Genomic DNA, 20,853 nt, shown 5'->3' with positions numbered 1-20,853 from the left:
TCAATTTACAGAGAAAACATCCACTCTGTTAAAGAGACTGAAGATTCCTACCTCTCAACATTCAACGTACCGTTGGAAAATCAAGAAATACCGAATTGGAATGTGCTAATTAGAGTGTTGCAGCCTACAGAACAGGAAGAGGAAGGTAAAACTTGATCAGACTTTGGTATTCTCCGAGATTTGAAGTTATAATCTAAAAATGTCCTAGGACCAGTAATCGAAAGTGCTGAAACATTCAATTCTCAACTCACGCTAACCGACAAAATGAAGTGGAGGCAAATAATCACGACCGAATCTACTCTTCGAACTCTCCTCACCGAGGCAGTTGTTAAAGAAGATTTCGAGCGAATCAGAAAGGATCAAAGATATGAAAAACTTTTCGAACCGCCCAAATGGGATGTCATCATAAGGATCTTAACACCTGTAAGTACATTTGTATTGACGTTTCCTTAATTCATTGATTGAATATTTATAGATTGACAAACAACCTAAATCAAGATACAAGAAGAAGAACGATTGGGATAATCGAAGCAGACGAAGTAGCTTACCCACTCTGTACGAATACGATTCAGATGGAGGAAGTAGCGTCAAAACTTTAAGCAGAGAACCTGTGGTGTACCCTTCCATGCCCAGAAGGTACTTAGTTATGTGCAAGCCCCAATATACATGTATCTAATATCTTGTAAAAGGTCTTCAAGATCGAGTTGTAAAAGTGAAGCTGATCTGAGGTCGATGTCAGAAATGACTGTCGATTTTGGAAGACCTGACCATTTTGATAGTCAATCAGAGGCCTCAAGCTACTATCCTGATAGGGGAAGTAGGTTCTACGAAGATTCAGACGCAGGATCTACACACGGAAGATCTTTGGCAAGATCACTTAGCCAGCCCAGTTTAGCCAGGTCTGCAAGTGAGTTCACTGAAAGGTGAGTGTCCCGTATATTTTATTCTCGAAATAATAAAGGAGCCGTATAACTTCGCCCTTGTTGTGTCTCGGCAAACAAAACACATTGCTCTCCAGGGAAAAACAACATAGGTATATATTATTCCATTATGAGTAGAGAGGGGCCATTTTGTTAGGGACTTGGCAATGAAATCTGAAATATTACTAACGCAAGACCCTTAACGTTGCACGTCTGATGATTCAATAAGGGTAATGAATCTCACGTGAAACTGGGTACGCCAACGCTTCGTTATTGCCATTAGACTGAGAAAATAAGGGAAAATTATTTTTTACAAATATGCGAATTTTATTTCCATATTCAATGTATTTCTGTTGTCAAATTGTTGACTTAAAAAAGTAATACATCATTTAGTTCGCATAGAACCCAATAAGTAAACTGCAAGGTGTCTCTGAACATAGTATCATAAATTTAACTACATATTCTAGGTCTCAAAATATGACGAAAACTTCGTTTTCGATATACAGGGTGTGAAAGGTTGGTTCCTAAGGACGGTTTTTTATTAGTATTTTCGAAACGTTTCGAAATAAATTAATGAAACTGTATATGTTCTTGTAACTTTTCGTGCTCTTTCAGAGTCTCTCTAAAGAAATTGCGACATTTTTCCAGGAACGGGTAATACAGGGGTATAGTGCTTAAAAAATAGCTAAACTTTTTTGTACTTAACTTTATTGACGATTTTATAGGAAAAATATTACCTTTGAAGATTTTTACATAAAAAAGATGCTATTGTTGAAAGTTAAAATCTCTAAGAATTGTCGAGAATATTGAGATTAAAGGAATCAGAGGATATTATGTTGTATTAAATAAATATGGGATTTCAAACCTAGTTGATTTTGAAATAAAACAAAAAAATATTTTTGCATTTGTATTGACATTGACATTTCCGACAGTATTTATTAATAAATTCTGGTGGTGAAAATGATAATAATATGAAAGTATAATAAAATGAGAAAAGTTTTTTTTAAATCTGATGTTTGTTTAATAAAATATAGTATCCACCGATTTGCTAAATCACAAGTTTTTCGAAAATTCTTGAAGATTCCGACTCTTAACAAGTACCTTTTTTATATAAAAATCTTCAACGTTTTTCCGATAAAATCGTTAATAAAATTAAGAACAAAAAGTTTAAGTACATTTTAAATGCTATCCATCTGTATTATCTGTCCTTAAAAAAATATGGCAATATCTTTATAAAGACTTAAAAAAAGCATAAAAAGTATAACAAAATACAAAATTTTATAAATTTATCTCAAAACGTTTCGAAAATATTAATAAAAAACCATCCTCAAGAACGAACTTTTACCACCCTGTATATCGAAAAGAAACCGCCTTTCGATATACCTTTATATGATGTTTTCGTTATATTTTAGGCCCTAGAATACTTAGTTGAATTTATGGCACTATATTCAGAGACACCTTGAATAATGGTTCTATAAAACAGCAGCAGGCGACAAGACCTGATGTTTCGTCAGGTAAATTATGACTTTAACACCAACATTGCCATATTTCTGTTTTCTCAGATACTATGTAACAGTACTATGGTAATTTTTTTTATGCAAAGAGTACTTTATTTCCAGCGCAATCAATTTAGCTGTTTCAGAATCTCAGAATTTTTCAAATTTATCAATCTTTCTAAATTCAGTAATAGTCAAAATTGCCACCTAGCATGATTCCGAATGCTCCTCCAAAAGAAAATATTTATTTCAACTGGCAGGTGGGTAGCTCCCTCCAGATATGACACAGCGAGCGAATTTACCTCTCCAGAAGGTACTCCCAAGTCGCAGAGGAGCAGTCGAATGCAGTCTTTCAATCAGTTGCCGCAAGGAGAAACTGAACAGCATTCTTCCTGGCAAGCCAGCGAGTCCAGAAAGACAACTAGAGGTCACGGTACCACCACACAAGAAGTTACTAGAGAGTATAGGTAAGCTTATAGAGAATAAAACTATCTTTCGGGTCAGTTTTGCTTTTATGCGTTTCATTCTTAGCTATTTATGGAAGGAGTTCTTAGAGTTTCTCCTGATTTCATTTCTATCCCAATTTCACTGTTTTAAGAGTTCAATAAAATTAATGCCAGTAGCACTTAATAACTAACAGGTGCTTTCATCAGTTAAAATACCTATTATGTTTTAATAATTATTTAGTGGATGAATCTGTTAATGACGGTTATTAATAATGGAGACTATTTAACGCGTTTACCGAAGCGTTAGTAAAATGAAAATTATTAACCGCTCATTAATACATTTGTTAGTTACAATATTTTCCGACGACTGCATCACAAAACACCGAAAAATACAGAATTCCTGTTTTAAATTTAACATTTCCTTTACTTCACTTCTTCTTACCTTCCTACAATTTCTTAATACCATGCGGACGCAAAATGTATTTTAATACTTGAAACTCTTCAAGTATACCTTCTCTCCTATTCTTTTCTATGCTCAAGTTTCTCAATTTTTAATGTCAACTCTTTTCCTATTCTGAGACTTGATGTTCTACTTTTCAGCCTTGTGAACTGTATAGGTAACCATTTATATTTAACCTTTGAACTTTTACAATATCTTCGCCATTTTGTCAACATAATCTCTGCCTTATAACTTCATAAGATTTTTTTGTTCCATAAAGGAGTGAAGCCAAGACGAGCTTCATGGGACCTTCCGCAAAAGGATGGTTTGGAGACAACGAAAGCGAAGCTAGCTACAAGTAGCATTTAGATAACTGTAGAATATTCTTAGAAAATAATCTCAGTTGCCATTGCCATTTTGATCTTCCTTTAAGACTTAAGCGGTAATTTTAGTCTTCGGCTCCTAGTGCAAGGAAAAGTTCCAGTTAATTTTTGTTTAAGATGAAGATCTAGCATTTCACTGTTTGTTATGAAGGTGTAGGTACGTACTTAACGGAGTCATAGACCGGACAACTCTTATGAGTTAATTTAGGACTCCTTACGTGCTTGGCTCATTACTTGTGGTCCTTTCGATCTCAAACACTATACCCTACGTATAAAGAGAAATCATAGACCCTGAAAATTTTTACTAAGAGTACTGTTTCCTAGTAAATCGTTGCTGTATGGTGTTTTCCATTCGTGCGGTTTTAGGTAGCTGCAGTCAACACCATGATTGAAGATGGAAAATTATGGTGCCGCTTTTCTAGGAAATCGTAGGTTAATAGTATGTATTTTGAAAATCGCAATTGAACGATAATATGTCGAAGCCGAATAAATAAAGCCTATTTTTAATCCAATAATTCAACTAATTTAATAACCCCTCAAATTCAACAAGCGCAGCTGTTAGTATAATTGTCCATTCATTTATTCTAGCTTATCTAATTAAAAATCGACAATACTTATGCAGATTGGTTTTTTCTTTTTCCTGACCTTCTACGTAGAATTGGTTTAATTAAAATTCTACGAAGAACGTCTTTTGAGTCTGCATAAGTATAAGAATACTACATGTATTTAAATAAGTTTACTTGTAACTAGCTGTGATAACCATGTTTTGTACTTAATAATACTAAATATTATTAGCCCTATTTAGCGGTTTTTTTACATTTATTTAAGTACCTATTAGCGGTAAAGGGTGTTTTTGGTCAAGGTAGCAAAAAACATTCCTATTTCTCAAAGCATTACAACATGCGCGTGTTAAAGTTTAATTACAATTTTCTTGATTTTCTCAAGGTTCTTACAGTTTTCGAGATATTAATTTGAAGTTAGGAGAATATACGACTCATTGAAATCTACATAGATATATTTCTCAATTATTTTACTTAGATCAATAGGGAGACATTTTTCCTGCCGCCAGACTCCGTTTTTCCATATTAAACTTTCCATATTTGTCAATATTCGACTTCACTGTTCACTTATGAACTTTCTTATTCCTCGTATTTTTTCCGTATTTGTAACCATTTTCGAATACATATGATCTTCTCTTAAAAAGTACATAATGTGCTTCAGGGGTTTTAATTTGGATTTTCAGACGTATAATAAATTGCTGTAAAATTAAGGTGGTTTCTTTAATACCAATAGATTATTAACCATATTTTTACCGCAATTTAAAGAAATACGAAAGTTTACAAATTGAACAGGTAATTCAAATACTGCCAAATTATCATTAACGTGCAAAAAAATTGGAATGGAAAAAGAGGATGGAAGGAAAAAGGAAAGAAACTCTAGAAAAAAATATCCAGACATCCAGTCAATTTAAACAAATAATTGAAAAATCTGTTTATGTAGACTCTTTGTTGCAAACTTTCCAAATTTTGATTTCATATTTCGAAACTTACAGGATTTATGGGGAGAAAATAACTGGAATTGAACTTCAACACCTTGTATATCCTAGAGCTTTGATAACTAGAGATCCAGTTGCTACACTTAGATTTCTTCATGCTCAAAAAATCTGTGGTTAGCGATTTTGATATTGATCGCCTGTTTCGGGACACCCTGTATACCCTTCTGATTTTGAATTTCTTCTAATGTAGGTTTATAAACATAACAATATACAAATTTAAATCCCTACCTACCTTCCATTGAAACATCGAAGAATTAGGTACTATTGACTTAATGCAGACAGCATGTGTACTATTTCATTGTGTAGGCATGGACAGGGCAGCAGGTGCCATATGTTTTTTCTTCTCTCAATGCACCTTCATGTATCCGATAAAAGCACGTTTTCTACTGCCATTTTATCTGCTCAATCTATTTATACATTTTTTGTCGGTGTTGGGTGTACCTATCTAATAGACTATTGCTTTTCTAAGATATTTCAATATGTAGTTCCCTTTTTTTAACTGCATAGTGTTAGGTATCACTGTATGATAGATAACATTAATTAATAAAATAATCGCTTTTTACAATCTCCCACAAGAGTTTTTTTTATTGCCTTTCCTCTCATATTCTCTATTTATACAGGATATCCGGAAATAACGTCGAAATATTTTGGATAGTAAATCTACAGATTAAAATAATAAAGTTCTTATAAACATGTCCCAAAAATTGCTTCTTATATGGGCTAGAACTACTTAAAATTGTAATTCTGAAGGCGGTTTTTTCGCAATATTTTCGAAACAGTTTGCGCTAGAATTATAAAATTCGATATACTTTAATAAATTGGAATGAGAATTTTTTTTAAAATTAATAATTGTAGATTTTAGTCAGGGGCGTCACATAAGGGCTCTGCTATATACTTCTTGTCCTCACTTCTTTGTTTGCGACATTTCTTAATTTTTTAAACGAAACTACTGCATAATAAACATTTTTAAGAAAAAAAGATCTAGCTATTTCATCTCGTTAGGATAGACCGTTTTCTAGAAAAATGGATTTCTACGAATTGTTGCACAATTACATAGACATTGGAATGCATCTTAATAAAGATAATAGACATCCTTGTAATAGAAACATTTTTTTCATTCTTAAGGATTTATCAATTATTCACAACAAAGGTTGAAAATGGCCTCCATTCATTTTAATAGATCCTCTAATTCTTTTCTTCATGGATTTCGATGTCCACGTAGTCGTGCATTGGTTTGTAAAAACTCATTTTTGTGGAAAACGGTTTATCCTAACGAGATGAAATAACTAGACCCTTTTTACCTTAGATCGTTAAACTCGTTTTTTCATTGATTTTTCAAGTATAATGTATAATCTAACAACGTTGCGTCATGTATCAAACCGCCTATATCAAAAACTCGTGCTACACACATGTACGTATTAGTTCACATAAGAGCCAAGAGCCCAGGTGGTGAACTGTCCAGCGTACTCCCATTAATGCACCCTCTGATAGCGATTGGACATAACACCGTTCGTTGTGCCTTATGTACGGCTTATGGCGCACCACTATGCATGTCCGACATGAGTGCGAATACTTGTAGTTCTCATATATCCTGTATGTACTTAGCTTTTAATGCCCAATGTATTAATCGTTAATATGTAAATAAAGTTCTTTTAAGTTAAGTTGAGTCGAGGTTTCCGTCCGGTCACCGAAGTAAAGCGATGTCGGGCGTAGTTAAAAAAATAGATGGGGTGACAGCAGGTAAAGGATCAACCTTCAGTATCACCACAAAAAGAACTCCCCTCGGGGAAAAATACTCGTCATTGGCCACAAAAGGTCACGACGAAACAGCAAAGATAATACCAGCAAAAGAACATCTTTCTTGACACTGATGATATATTCCTCAGGGACAGTTTCGGGACAATTCTGGGTCGGAAAGGTTTTTCTATTTCCGAAGTTTTTAGTGGGTAGGCATCTTGGCGAATTCCACACTATCCGGTCGACAAAACAGCAGGCCCGGGTGTCTTCCGAAAATTTTCTTCGTGAAAAAAGAAATGAATATAATAACAATAACCGAGAAAGAAGAAAAATCTTAACAAACCAGGGTGGCATTTTTGGCCAGCCCATCTTGTTAATATATCCTGTTCAGACCAGACTGAACCACATAGAGCTGAACGGATGTTATACTCTACATTTTTTGACATTTTCCCCTTACTACGATTTCGAGAGTTGGGAATAATTTACGAATTTTAAATGGAATCAGTACCTTGTCTGTAAATTTCGAGCGAATATCGAATGATCTAGAGTGAAATCATTTGTTTATCAAAAAGACTGATTCCAATATATCTTACAAAGCCATAGCTGTTGGAGTATATTTTAGCTAAGAAGACGGATGGCCCCAAGAAACCCAACGGAGCGAATAATCGAGCCACCTGAGATGTGTAATACATTGCTTACTACATGACATAAGAATAGCATTGAAAGAATAGAAATATTATCATTACACGGGCCACATGATAGTTCAAGGACTTTTATGACTTGAGATTCATCTTTATCCAAACCTAGCGAATCCTGGACATCCTTGTGATCAATAGAATCCATAAAGTTGGGATCGTTACTTGCCCGTTTTCACACCTTGAATCCACCCTCTTTTGAAAGCTCAATTGCGGAAGCTCACACCTAGATCTGGACAAATATAGTTATGCAGTCAATGTGGCTTATATAATCCAAATTGTTTATAGTAATTAATATATTTTCAAGATGCAGGGCGTCCTCTATCCTATTTACATTGCTTACGCAATCATCTACGTAAGCGGAAGCTTTGAAATTAGGAGCTTTAATGTTAGAAATGAATATCCCTTGACCAATTTCGAAGCAGAAAATCGACAAAGAAATTTTTTTGAAAATGTGTATGTTGAGGACAAATCAGGATTCGAGAATATGTTTATGGGATATCACAAATGAATACTGCCGGAAAAACATAATTGATGTTCAAACTATGTATTTAATATTAAAAAGTTCATACAAGTCATGGTAATATGTATAGGGTGTCTCTGACTATAGTGCCATAAATTCAACCACGTCTTCTAGGTGCGAAAAAACAAAAACTTCATATAAATATGTACCGAATGGTTGATTTCTGAGGATGGTTTCTTATTAATATTTTTGAAACGTGTGAGATAAATTAAGAGAGTTGTGATTTAATAACTCTGTGGATACCATGTTTTATTAGATAACTATCAGATTTAAAACCTTACTGGTCTTGAAATGAATCAAAAAAGTATTTTTGACATTTCCGTATATGACAGCATTTATTAATAAAATCTGGTGATTTTTCGTTGCCACCGGAACAGTATTTAATTACAATTATTGTTAAAGAAAATGGATAAAAACGTTTTAAATCCAATATTTATTTAATACAACATAGTATCCACCGCTTCCTTTAATCTCAATATTCTCGACAAATCTTGGAGATTTCGACTTTCAACAATAGTGCCTTTTTTATGTAAAAACCTTCAAATTTAATATTTTTCTTATAAAATCGTTAATAAAGTTAAGTACAAAAAAGTTTAGGTACATTTTAGACACTACCCCCTTGTATTATGCGCCCTAGGGAAATGTAAGAATTTCTTTACAGACATTCAGAAAGGGCACAAAAAGTTATAATAAAGTAAAGAATTTCATTAATTTATCTCGTAACGTTTCGAAAATATTAATAAAAAATCATCCTCAGAAAGTAACTTTTCACACCCTATATGTCGAAAACGAAGCACCTTTCGATATATGTTTATATGAAGTTTTCGCCATATTTTGGGACCTAGAATACGTGGTAGAATTTATGGCATTATGTTCAGAGACACCTTGCATGATACAAGGCAGCTGAAAAATTTCTAATTTCTTTTTTAAGACTGTTCATTTTTAAACCGTCCTATACAAAAATAATGTTTAGACGACTTCTATGAACCCCTAAATATTAAATTTGTGGTTGATTTAAAACACAAACACAATTGCAAGTCAGTTCACAAAAATAGAATTTTTATCCATTAAGCTAAAACTTTCGTTAATGTTGACATACTTTTAATATGAGGGTTTGCCACTCATACTTTTACCATTAACATTGTGCATTATTTATTCCATAAGCATGGACCACCACTTAATTAATAATCTCGCGTAACTCGATATGATTAATAGTCGTTGAAAACATTATCCTGTTGCATTCCAAGACGACTTTCTCATTGCGGATCTTCGTTCACTTCTAATGCCATGCTATGTATACCAGAGCCATTATATGCAAATTTGGGCCGTAAACGAAGCTTATTGGAAAATTTTAATTAGACGTTGCTGCTACATTTAACACGTTCGCATGGCGAGGATCGTAATGGTGTATATCGTGTAACTGATGCTGCAATATTGCATGAACAGTAATGAACACAGCAGAAAAACGAGTTTCCACGTGGATAAAAAATTGAAAACACGTTTTATGACCCAATGTCGGTGTCGTTAACTAACTACGATACGTTGTTCCATTTCCTGTATTTTAGAGATAAAAGAGTGGATATATTTACTTTTCCTGTTCAAACAAAAAAAAATGGTGTTAATAAAAAGTACACTTTTTTTGCCTTACATATTTACTTTGGGCACTTTTCTTTTTTCATATTGTTTCAGATTTTACAGATCATTAGGCGTAGAAATTGTAAATTAATGGCTTTTAACGTATTTTACTAAAAACCCTTAAATAATGCATAACAAACTGAAAATCAATATGTTAGAGGCCACTTCTCTTAAATCCAGAGGGCAATACGTTCCTTCAGAAAAACAAGCCATCGACCATTCGGCCTTTCCACTCTCGTGACAGAAACATTTACACATACATAACTAATCGTTCATAAAATGAAAATAAAAGAAGAGAAAAAGAAATTACATTTGGAAATGTTCTAATACAGTGCTTGAAGGGAAAAGAAAGCGCTATTGTTTTGCGAGGCAAAGGGGGTTCAGAACGGCCCAGTTGTGACAATTATCTTTTTAGTCTTTCGGTAATTTTCCTCATGTATTTGTGCTCGTATAGTAATTGGTTGGGTGCCTTATCTTTGTCATTAGTCCTAGCGCAATCTGTTCTGTTGTTTGTGTGAATTGTCTAGTTTTTTCTGATGCATTTGTCCTTAGTATGTGCCCGTTCTCTAACAATTGTCTGCCGATGGACTTGTGTATTTTTGTTGCAGTTTTTGTGCTCATCCCTTCATGGATCGAAAGTGTTCGTTTAGTGATTCTATTTTCATATTTCGAACAGCTTTACTGAATTTCAGTTTCTTTTGATTATCACTTCCAAAGCTCGTATGCCGCTTATTGAGTTAGTTGTGCGACCGACTGCAATTAATGTTGGGTACTCTGCTTTGGCGATTTGAGCTTAGTTGTTTTTTTTGTGGCATTTGGTGTCTGAAGTGTGTTTTACCACGTTCTCAATCGTTTTGTCATGTACAATAAGTACAGTATCGTCAGCGTTACCAATAATATACAGGGTGTCCTGAAAATCAATGTCAAAAATGGTAACACGAAACTCTTTGCTATATCTCGAGAATGCTTCAATGGATTTTAATGAATCCCATTGTGCATTTATTCATTAGTACAGGGATTATTTTCATGTAACATTCATGTCTTTTCGCAATATGAAAGTAGTAAATTCTTAGCCATCTTCGTACAAAAATTATCAGAACTTTTTGTTGGGTAGCTGCATCGTATCGGTTTTTTTTCTGATGATACATTAGCCCTTTCTCTAACTTTTCTATCTCTTGGAAATTTCTCGTACGGTTAACATTTCACGTCGAAAAAAATTATTTTCTTTTCTCATGCAGAACACCAACTTGCTATTCCTTCAATAATTATCGACACTTGTCAATGTGAACGCTGACGTCATTTATGGAAAATGTCATAAAAATTAATCAAAAGACTGAATTCATAAAAAAAATTTTAAAATAAAAAAATAATTTAAATGAATGATAAAAAACGATAAATATGAAAAATTCAATAATTAAAAAAATCATTGCAGATGTTCAAAGTAACCCAAAAGAAACGTCAACAAATTTTGATTAATTTTTATGACATTTTCGATGAGCGACGTCAGCGTTCAAATCGACAAACGTCGATAATTATCGAAGGAATAGCAAGTTGTTGTTCTGTATGAGAAAAGAAAATAATTTTTTCCGACGTGAAATGTGAACCGTACGAGAAATTTTCAAGAGATAGAAAAGTTAGAGAAAGGGCTAATGTATCATCAGAAAAAAACGACACGATGCAGCTACCCAATGAAAAGTTCTGATAATTTTTATACGAAGATGGCTAAGATTTTACTACTTTCACATTGCGAAAAGACATGAATGTTACATGAAAATAATCCCTGCACTAATGAATAAATGCACAATGGGATTCGTTAGAATCCATTGAAGCATCCTCGAGATATAGCAAAAAGCTTGTTTTTTTTCCAAGAACTTTGACCGCCAATCGCATCTAAACGAGAAACTTTCTTCAAATAACTTTTGACCTAAATCTTAATGTTTTGACCCAAATAATCTCGTGATACCATTTTTGACATTGATTTTCAGGACTTGTATATACAAGGTGACTGATTTAAAAAGTTATAATTTCTCTCTGTTGAGGTTCCTTCGATAAACGAAACCACGAAAACAACAATCTGGTTTACGAAAGTGAACTGTATTAATTTTCACTTATATAAATAATGACAAAGTATTGGTCTAAGTATGAAGTGGGAGTTTGCTTAGTTGGAAAGATTACGAACTATGTTTACGATCAGATGTCTAGAGCGAGCACTGGTCAAAGAGAACAAAATTACTGCAATCATCCCTTAAGTACTAAACCTGAGGAGCTCCAACCAGGGGCGCACCAATTCCAGAAGCCCTTACGGGCTATGGTCGCGCCTAAGGTCATAAATCGCCGCCATCGGGTAAATACCTATACAAGTCGCTTTTATTGAAGTATTGCAGATCCTCCGAATTGCAGATCGCGGCAATGGTCCAATTTAGAAAGCTTCCTTTGACGAGTTGCATATTTCCCAGCTATAAAGAGCCCTTCGATATGGCCTGATGGGTACGATTGTCTGGCGCCCAGATGAAATCCTTCAAATAAGTATCGATACACATGGGCGTATCTTAAGGGATGAAAGTACAAAATAAATTAACTAAGCAAACTACACCAAGAAACAATAACCTAAAGTACTTAACACTCCCAGTCACATTTGACACTCTTAAAAATTCATCTTTCCTATAAACACCTTGTAGTTCTGAAAGAGTGATACCTAGCTGTAGAAATGCAGTTTTCACAAATGGATGAAAAATTCGGAAAATTGAGCCTCAGAGACCTACTATCTCGGTGAGACATAGAATTTTTCGTTTAAGACTATCTAATTTCGCCTACCCTGTATGTGCAGATTTCGTAGTATTAGGTTTAGTTGTAATTTACCACCAGTACATGAGCGAATCTACACTGATTTGGGAGTACTCGCGGCATGCTTTTGATATCGAAATTCCTTTGATTTTGTCACGAATGTAGCATCTTATACGTATTTTAATTCTGTAAACTTTGGAGAACTTTGGGATGGGTTGCTAATCGACTTGTCCGTAATAAAGGACGTATTTCTAGTTAAGTACGTGTTCTTCCTGATCTCAGAATCAGACAACAGGTCACTAACAGTTTTATGGCATTTTGCGTCCTACAAACGCAATCAAGTATGTAAACATTGGATTTCAAAACGCGAGTCCCTGCGTCGGGACGCTTTTCCGTCCGTCGTCGACGCTACAGGTTTCACGGCCGTCGCGTCGTGGCGTCAGTGCATCACGTTCATACTCCGCGACGTCTCCCTCTTAAGAGAGTTTGTCCCGGGTAAGACAAGAATTCGGTCGTTTCGTCTTGTGGTGGATAAAGTGGTGTTTTGTCGCACAGTATTGGTAAGTTGATTTGCTATATCGGCGCCACGTAGATTCGTGGGTCTGACCGGAAATTTCGGAATAAAGTGATAAATTTGAGAATGGAAGTCGTGACTTTGTCGCGGGTCATCGCTAAAAATGTGTCATTTTCCGATTCATGATGTGAGATAATTGACAATAAAAAAAATTGTTCTTTCGCCTTTGATACCTGGAACGCAATAAAGCCACTGAACATACACACTTCGTCTCAAAATTAAGGTACAACTAAAACTTCGCTCATTTTCAGTAAGTTTTCTCGCGAGTCAGTGGCTCAGAAATAATAGGAAGTTAAAAATATTTCAGTTTGCCAATACAGGTTCGGGGTGTTGGTATAAAAACTAGTTTGGTGCTTCTTTTCTGTATCGCTTTGTAGCTGATTACAGATCTTCAGCCATTTGTCTGTTTAAATCACAATGTAGTCTCATATTTTCTAAGCCTTTTGTTTTTTATTCATCCTGTTACCTGCACTATTAAATGACATAAATACTACTCTAGCACAATACCTCTGCCATTTAATAGTGCAATACTTCAGAATTGAATGCCATCTCTGCGAGTTTACATGGTAAAGGTGCATCTTGACGTACTGCGGGATGTAGGGTAGTATGTAAACGCATGAGACAAAATTATGCGCTTCATAGTTCCTGTTATTATGAGCGAGGGTATGTAATCACATGAGTTGTAATGGTTTGAACTCAATTTTATCACGAAACACCAACAGATATTTCGCATGGTGAGTAAGAAAAAAATGAGTAACAAACTAGTTTTTGTACAAATACCCTGTACATTTCCCAACTCTGACCTGAGCTCAATACTTTCTGGGCTAAAGTCACCGCCCTCACAGTCATCATGCTATAAAGTCATTATTTAAATTCCGTGAGAAAATTAATTTCAAATTATTTTGGCTCATGAACGCACACTTACTCTCACAATGGCACTAAGAGTGAAGTGAATCTCCATTTGACGATCTTTCTTCAATTATTGTGGCCAATCTCATAGAACTACAAATCGAATTCCATAGCACGACTTAAGGTCTCTGTAGTCGAAAAGTCACGAAGAGCCTTAATATCAATATTCTTATATTTTCTTTGCAGATTTTGATTTTTCCCTAATTTACACTGCGAGCTGTAAGATCGCTTTCAGCGTAGGAGGATTGCTCAGGATGTGCCTTTTGCAGTGCCGGTTTGCAAAAAGCTTTTGAAATAACCTAGTTATTCCAGTTTGAAACGAGCCGTGGGAAAATCCACAAAAAAAACGTTCTCACAATTTTCCTACTCGATCGATTTAAGACTCAGCAATAAGCGTCTGTAGGCTCCCGATATCTTTCGATTCTCCGAGATTCATCGCGATTAATCGATATTTGCAATCTGTATACGATCGGAAAGGGAAAACATTTCTCTTTCGAATGAACCTCCCGCGGTCTCCAGCAGCCCAGACAGAAAGTGCCCCCATAACGTGGGGACACTTTCTGGGGTGGTGGTCGATGTAACAAGCTCCACTACCTTATCTCAAGAATCGTAAGGTTAAAAAAAAAAGTTTAATATAAAAGTTATTCAGTTTTTCATGATTTTTTTTTTTTTATATTTTTAAAGTTACAGAGTGGTCCGGAAAATCTTCGCGTAACAAAAATAAATTTTTGTTTTAATGGAATAACCCTATATTTTGTTACTGACACTAATTCTGCTTCTAACTATAAGTAATTTTTGTTATTACAAATATGAAATTTTTGTACAGTTTCTGAATTAATTCAATTTAAAGTAAAGACAACAAAAAATTAGCTAAAAATTCTCACTAAATTCACATAGTAATAATTGAATCGTTTGAAAGCTTTTTCAGTTTAAAACAAAAAATCAATCTACTAGAACATATTTTTAATTTTAGAGAAATTTTACACAAGGTGTAAAAAATATTCAAACTTTTTGCAATCCAAGTGTCTCAAAATCGATTTTTTCTTAATGGGACACCTTGTATTTTTTTATGAATTCTTTTAATTCACTTTCAAATGATATAATTAAATGCAGATTTTTAATAACTTTAGCCTATAATTTTTGATAATACACTGCTATTTTATTTGACTTCAAATTTTTTGCGTGTATGATGCATATTGATAATAAAATGCGATTTTCTGAAACACCGTATAAGATATCGACAAAGTATACCTTTTTTGTAAAAAATTATGAAAAATCAAGATATGAAAAAAATACTGATTTCGTCAACTCATTTAAAAAATGATTGAGTTTAAATGAGAAATTTTGATTTTCCCTATATAAGAAAAACAAATGAAACATCTGTTTACATATGAAAATAAGTATGATTAGGAGTTATTTAAACCGCTCAATTTCATTGTATCAAACTTTAATCACTCTGAGAGGGAAGTGTATTGGTACTAAAGTTGATTCCCTTCTACCCCCCGTGTGGGCGAGTTGGGAGTTAACTTTTTAATTTCAAATAGCAATCCTCTTTTTTTGCAGATTCGGATAATACGGCTAAAAATAAGAAAATTTTTTTTGCGATTCATGTAAAAAAACACTGTAATTAACGAAGTTCTATTTCTTTTACTTATGATTTACCAAAAGGTTTGATGATATCTGCTTTAGAATGAATGAAAACGGGAATTTTTGTACAGGTTTTATTTAAAGTAAATCTTCAAAATATTGCCCTCGAACTTCAATACATTTACATATTTATTCGTGTTTTAAAGGACTCTCCACATCTACGAAGTGTGTCATCTAAAATATTGGCACCGGCGTTTATAATTCGCAGAATCATATGTTCACGTGTCATTGGTATTTCTTTATAAACCTGATCTTTAAGATATCCCCACAAAAAGAGATCCAGTGAAGTAAGATCTGGAGGTCTAGCAGATCAATTCACCAGACCAGACTTGACGATCCATTAATCGTTAAAATCACGATTAAGAACTTCCTCTGCCACTGCAGAATAGTGAGCTGGACAACCGTCACATTGAAACTGTATGTTCTGACGCACTTCTAAGTTTAAGTTCTGGAGTGATATGGGGACAGTTCGTTTTCCAAAACATTCCGGTACATTTCACCTTTCAAGTTGCCTTCAATTATGTGGGAACCAATAAGTTTACTGCCAATAATTCTACACAATACGTTGTCAGTCCAAGGACGCTGGTACTTAACTTGTCGAAGCCAATGCGGATTTTCAACACTCCAGTAATGCATGTTTTGCCTATTAACTGTATCATGATTTGTAAACAATGATCCGTCAGAGAATTATGCACAACGGAAAAAATTGGGATTTTCTCTATTTGTTCGAATACCCAGTCACAAAAAGCTCTTGATGTAAAAAGATATGATAAGGATGAAACTTGTGCATTCTCAGCATTTTTCATACACTCATATGAGAAATTCCTGATAATCCTGATATTTTTCTTGTGCTCACTTGGAGATTAAAAGCCATAGCACTTAAGACTGCAATTTGATTGTTTTCTCCTCATAGAGTAGATGGGCGACCTCTTTTCTTCTAATTTACAGTCTCTTCGTTAATAAATTTTTTAATCACATGATAGGAAGAAGTCCGAGATAGTATTTTTTTAGGAAAACGCTGGGCATAGAGATTGCCAGCATTATCTAAATGTCTACCACCTCTTTCACACACCAAAACCATTTCGATTTTCTTTTCTATGGTCAAATACTCCATCGTGTAGCATTGTTAACAACAGAATGTTTAAAAGTAGATGTTTACTTATTTATGTTACTGTTTATTTATCACATCTTACTACCATAGAATTTTTTTATCCAATAGAAATTGTTTAAAAGTGGATATTGCGCTTTAAAATATTAATTGAATTTCGTTAATTATTGTTTTTTAGTCTGAATCGAAAAAAATATTTCAGACAAATTTTTCTTATTTTTAGATGTATTATCCGAATCTGTAAAAAAAGGAAGTTGCCATTTGAAATTAAAAGGTTAATTCCCACCCCACTCACATGGGATGTAGAGGGGAATCAACTTTAGCATCAATAAATTTCACCCTCAGAGTGATTAAAGTTTGATACTAAACATTTTTTTATAGGATGTATAGTATTCGAGATATTCTGATATTCCAGGTTAAATATTACACACTGTATGTATTACACGGGGTGTTCTAGAATGAAGGTCAAATCTTTTAACAGGATATTCTACCAGCTATTTACGCCAGGGGGGGGGGGGGGGGGATATCTTTGCATACGATTTTTCAATTTGAGTTTCAAAACTACAAAATAATCGGTTTCTTTTTTTTTCTTATAAAAGGTTATACTTAGAAATTTAAATTTTGGCACACATTATCAGCTAGTCCAACACTATTTTGTGGTGGTGTCTATTCTGTGACACGCCTTTCTGGAGAGCTGAAATCAGCAACTTCTAGTTTTATTTCTTTCAGAACTTTTTCTTGCAATAGCTGATTTCAACAAAACTTTTTTTAATATTACATATGATTTTAAAATTTTTTTCACCCTTGTCATTTTTTCACACAACGAACAGTTGGCGTGGAAAAAAATAAAAATAGTTTTTCTTACTCTATTAAGCAACTTTTCGTCATCAGTTACTGATAAATGCAGTAGGCGATTGTTATCTAGGGGGTATTGGTGTTGTCAACAAAATCGTCCGGATTGCGCACCTCTTATCTTTCTTTAGTCTAGATCTGAGAGATGGAACCAATATTTAACTAACAAGGAATTTAGAGCAAAAATTGAGAAATAAATAGTTTAATCAATCAATTATTACAATAATCAATTATTAACAATATGAACAATTGAAAATAACTTTATCTAATCTTTTCGCATACACTCTTACGGCTTGAAGAGCATTACCGCGATTTTCGTCATAAATTAAATGTATCTCAATATATTCTTCGTTGGTGTAAATGATATTCATATTAAAGAAACAAATTAATACTAATAATTTTTCACATAAATTAACTTGACGAAATTTTCACTGAAAGCTATCAATAATAGAAATAATGGAGATTTGTTTAACATAATATAATAACAGGAAAATATCAACATAACAATCGCCTGCTACGTTTATCAGTAACCGGTGACGAAAGAATGCTTAATAGTGTAAGAAAAACTATTTTTATCTTTTTCCACACCAACTGTTGGTTATATAAACAAATGCCAAAAGTGAAAAAAGTTTTAAAATTATGTGTGGTATTTAAAAAAAAAATTGTTGAAATTGGCTATTGCAGGAAAAAGTTCTGAAAGAAATAAAATTAGGAGCTGCTGATTTCAGCCCTCCAGAAACGTGAATCATACAACAGACACCACCAAAAAATAGTGTTGGACTAGTTGATAATGTATACCAAAATTGAAATTCCTAAGTGTAAATGGTTTTTAGGAAAAAAAAAAGATTATTTTCCTCTATTTTGAAACTCGAATATTTCGACAGGAAAGATCCAAATTAAAAAACTTTATAGAACGATTCTTCCCTAAAATGGCTTGTAGAATAACCTGCTAAAAGTTTAACCATCATTCCGGAACACCTTGTATATTTAAATTGAAGAGGAGCTTACATATTTAACTGATTAACATTATTAATCACCATTTTTTCTATTTAAAATATTAATTACATATTGATCATTAAAGTACAATTATAGAATTTTCTTCTTTAACTACATTCTTAATTGATACATTACTAACAAGTTACCAGATAAATATGTAATTAATAATTTAAACAAAAAAAAAAATGGTGAGTAATAATGTTAATCAGCTAAATATGTAAGCTACTCTTCAGTTTAGATATCTAACATATACAGTGTGTAATGTAATTTAAATAGAAAAAATGGTGATTAATAATATTAATTAATATTAAATTAAATGAAAAGAAATTAAAGAAGAAAAGGAATTTAAAAAAAATTCATTTTCAAAAAAATACAGTGTATCTCATTAAAAAAAATTCAGTTTGAAGCACGTGAAATGTGAAAAATTTGGATAATTTGTTCACGCCCTGTATAAAATTTCTCTAAAATAAAAAATATACTCTTGTTGAATCACTCTTTGTTTTTAAATGAACAAGTTTTTAAACGATTCAATTAATACTTTGTGAATCAATTAAACATTTTTAGCTTATTTTTCCTTCGTGTTTACTTTAAATTGAATTAACTCAAAAACTGCTAAAAATTGTTTATATTTGTAATAACTTTCTTCCTAAACCTTATGGCTTATGAGATAAGGTAGTAGACCATCTTGCGTGAACCACCCTTACAAATACGCCAATTTTCATTATTTTTTAAATCTTAAATCAAACAACATCGGGAAGGTATATACCAACCGTAAATATGGTTGGTAATAAGATACAATTCAAGCAATCTCCTCAAATGTGGGTATACAATACCTTGTTGTCGTAACACAAATAACCACAACGCTCAACAATTTTAGAGAAGTATAATACGGAAATAGCAATTCTGTTATTCTCCCCTCAGGGCCGAGAATTAGTTTATGTGGCTCAAATTCTGTGCGTGCAATAATTAGGTCACAATCGCTCCAAAATTGATAAGAATCTAAAACGTTGGGATTTTTTGTTAAAATAATATTAATGAGACCCGTTTATGGTTTAGTATACTTTAGTAATAGGGGACTTGTTAGCAAACAGTTGTCCATTTGTGCAAACCAAGTTAATGGAACTGGACATGTAATCTCATCCAGCCTGGCCTACATAAATTACCTACGAGTATACTGAATGTGATATGAGGTGAATTACGTAATGATGAAGCTGTGTAATATCTGAACCTGAATAGCTCTGATGGGACAGCTTCTGCTTCGTCAGAGAGCAACTATTACCAGCAAAAATCATCTGGATGATGATCTTGAGAAATTTTAGGTTGTTAAATTTCAAGGAGAAACTCATATCAAAACTAAACACGAAGCTTATGGACTTACCGATATCCATTGTATTAAATTTTATCATTCATACCGAAGGGAAGCTTTACCGATATCGTTCGGAACAATAGATTAGAAGAGAAAAAGCAGTATTAAATGGAGAATTGCCGGCTTCCTAAATAAATATTTAGCAAGAGAAAAAAAGAGAAAGGGCGCATTCGAAGAGAGTTATGTAAATACACCCCGAAGAGTAGTTTTGCTGTTACGGATACATTTTAAAACAGGTGTATTTATTTTTGACCTGTTTTCGTGTTATTTGTTTTTTAAATAGAGTATAAGAGAACTCATTAGAGGGTAAGTGTTTTTGTGATTTAACCGGCAGTTTTTTTTGACTTCATAGGGACCGTCTTTTTCCTTATCATTTCAGGAATATGGATAAAAGAACAATTTAAAATAAAAAAATAAAATAAACAAATATTTTGCTGGGTTAGCACTAACAAGAAATTTAGATTTTCGCATGTGTTTGTCCCATCGATTATAACACAACCGGAATATTCTAAACTTAATTAAATATTTTAGCAGAAAGGGGATTAAAAACAACACAAACTGTAGTTAAATCCGTTCATAAGCTTTAACACTTATATATTTCTAACGCTTAGTGTGCTTATTGCGTTTAGCGCTTTTTATTTATTATTTCGTTAGCATTTATACTTCACGTAATACAGATAAGTTATTCTTAAAATAAGTTGCGTTGTTTTGATACCATATTCAATAGTAAAATATATGCTTAAGTGTGTCAACTTAACCTTTCTTTTATTTATTTCTTATAGCTCCTT

General features: G+C 33.4%; 2 protein-coding genes across 3 annotated transcripts in view; both read left to right on the top strand.

Moving 5' to 3' along the window:
* The window catches only part of LOC136407967 (uncharacterized), a 54,910-nt gene extending 51,138 nt beyond the window's left edge, over positions 1–3,772 (top strand). For both annotated transcript variants that reach the window (XM_066388614.1, XM_066388613.1), the window contains 6 exons: positions 12–145; positions 209–423; positions 476–636; positions 690–923; positions 2,677–2,883; positions 3,582–3,772. In XM_066388614.1, coding sequence (XP_066244711.1) covers positions 12–145; positions 209–423; positions 476–636; positions 690–923; positions 2,677–2,883; positions 3,582–3,663 — 1,033 coding nt within the window. In that variant the 3' untranslated portion in view covers positions 3,664–3,772. The remainder of the gene's footprint in view (positions 1–11; positions 146–208; positions 424–475; positions 637–689; positions 924–2,676; positions 2,884–3,581) is intronic.
* Positions 3,773–13,045: 9,273 nt separating this feature from the next.
* Positions 13,046–20,853, top strand: part of LOC136407988 (GTPase-activating Rap/Ran-GAP domain-like protein 3) — an 83,991-nt gene continuing 76,183 nt past the window's right edge. The window contains exon 1 of the mRNA XM_066388653.1: positions 13,046–13,173. The gene's annotated coding sequence lies outside the window, so the exon portion shown is untranslated. The remainder of the gene's footprint in view (positions 13,174–20,853) is intronic.

The sequence above is a fragment of the Euwallacea similis genome, chromosome 1 (assembly GCF_039881205.1).
Source record: "Euwallacea similis isolate ESF13 chromosome 1, ESF131.1, whole genome shotgun sequence".
Classification (NCBI taxonomy): domain Eukaryota; kingdom Metazoa; phylum Arthropoda; class Insecta; order Coleoptera; family Curculionidae; genus Euwallacea; species Euwallacea similis.
Note: the sequence above shows the minus strand (reverse complement) of the source record. Positions and strands in the feature narration are given on the sequence as shown.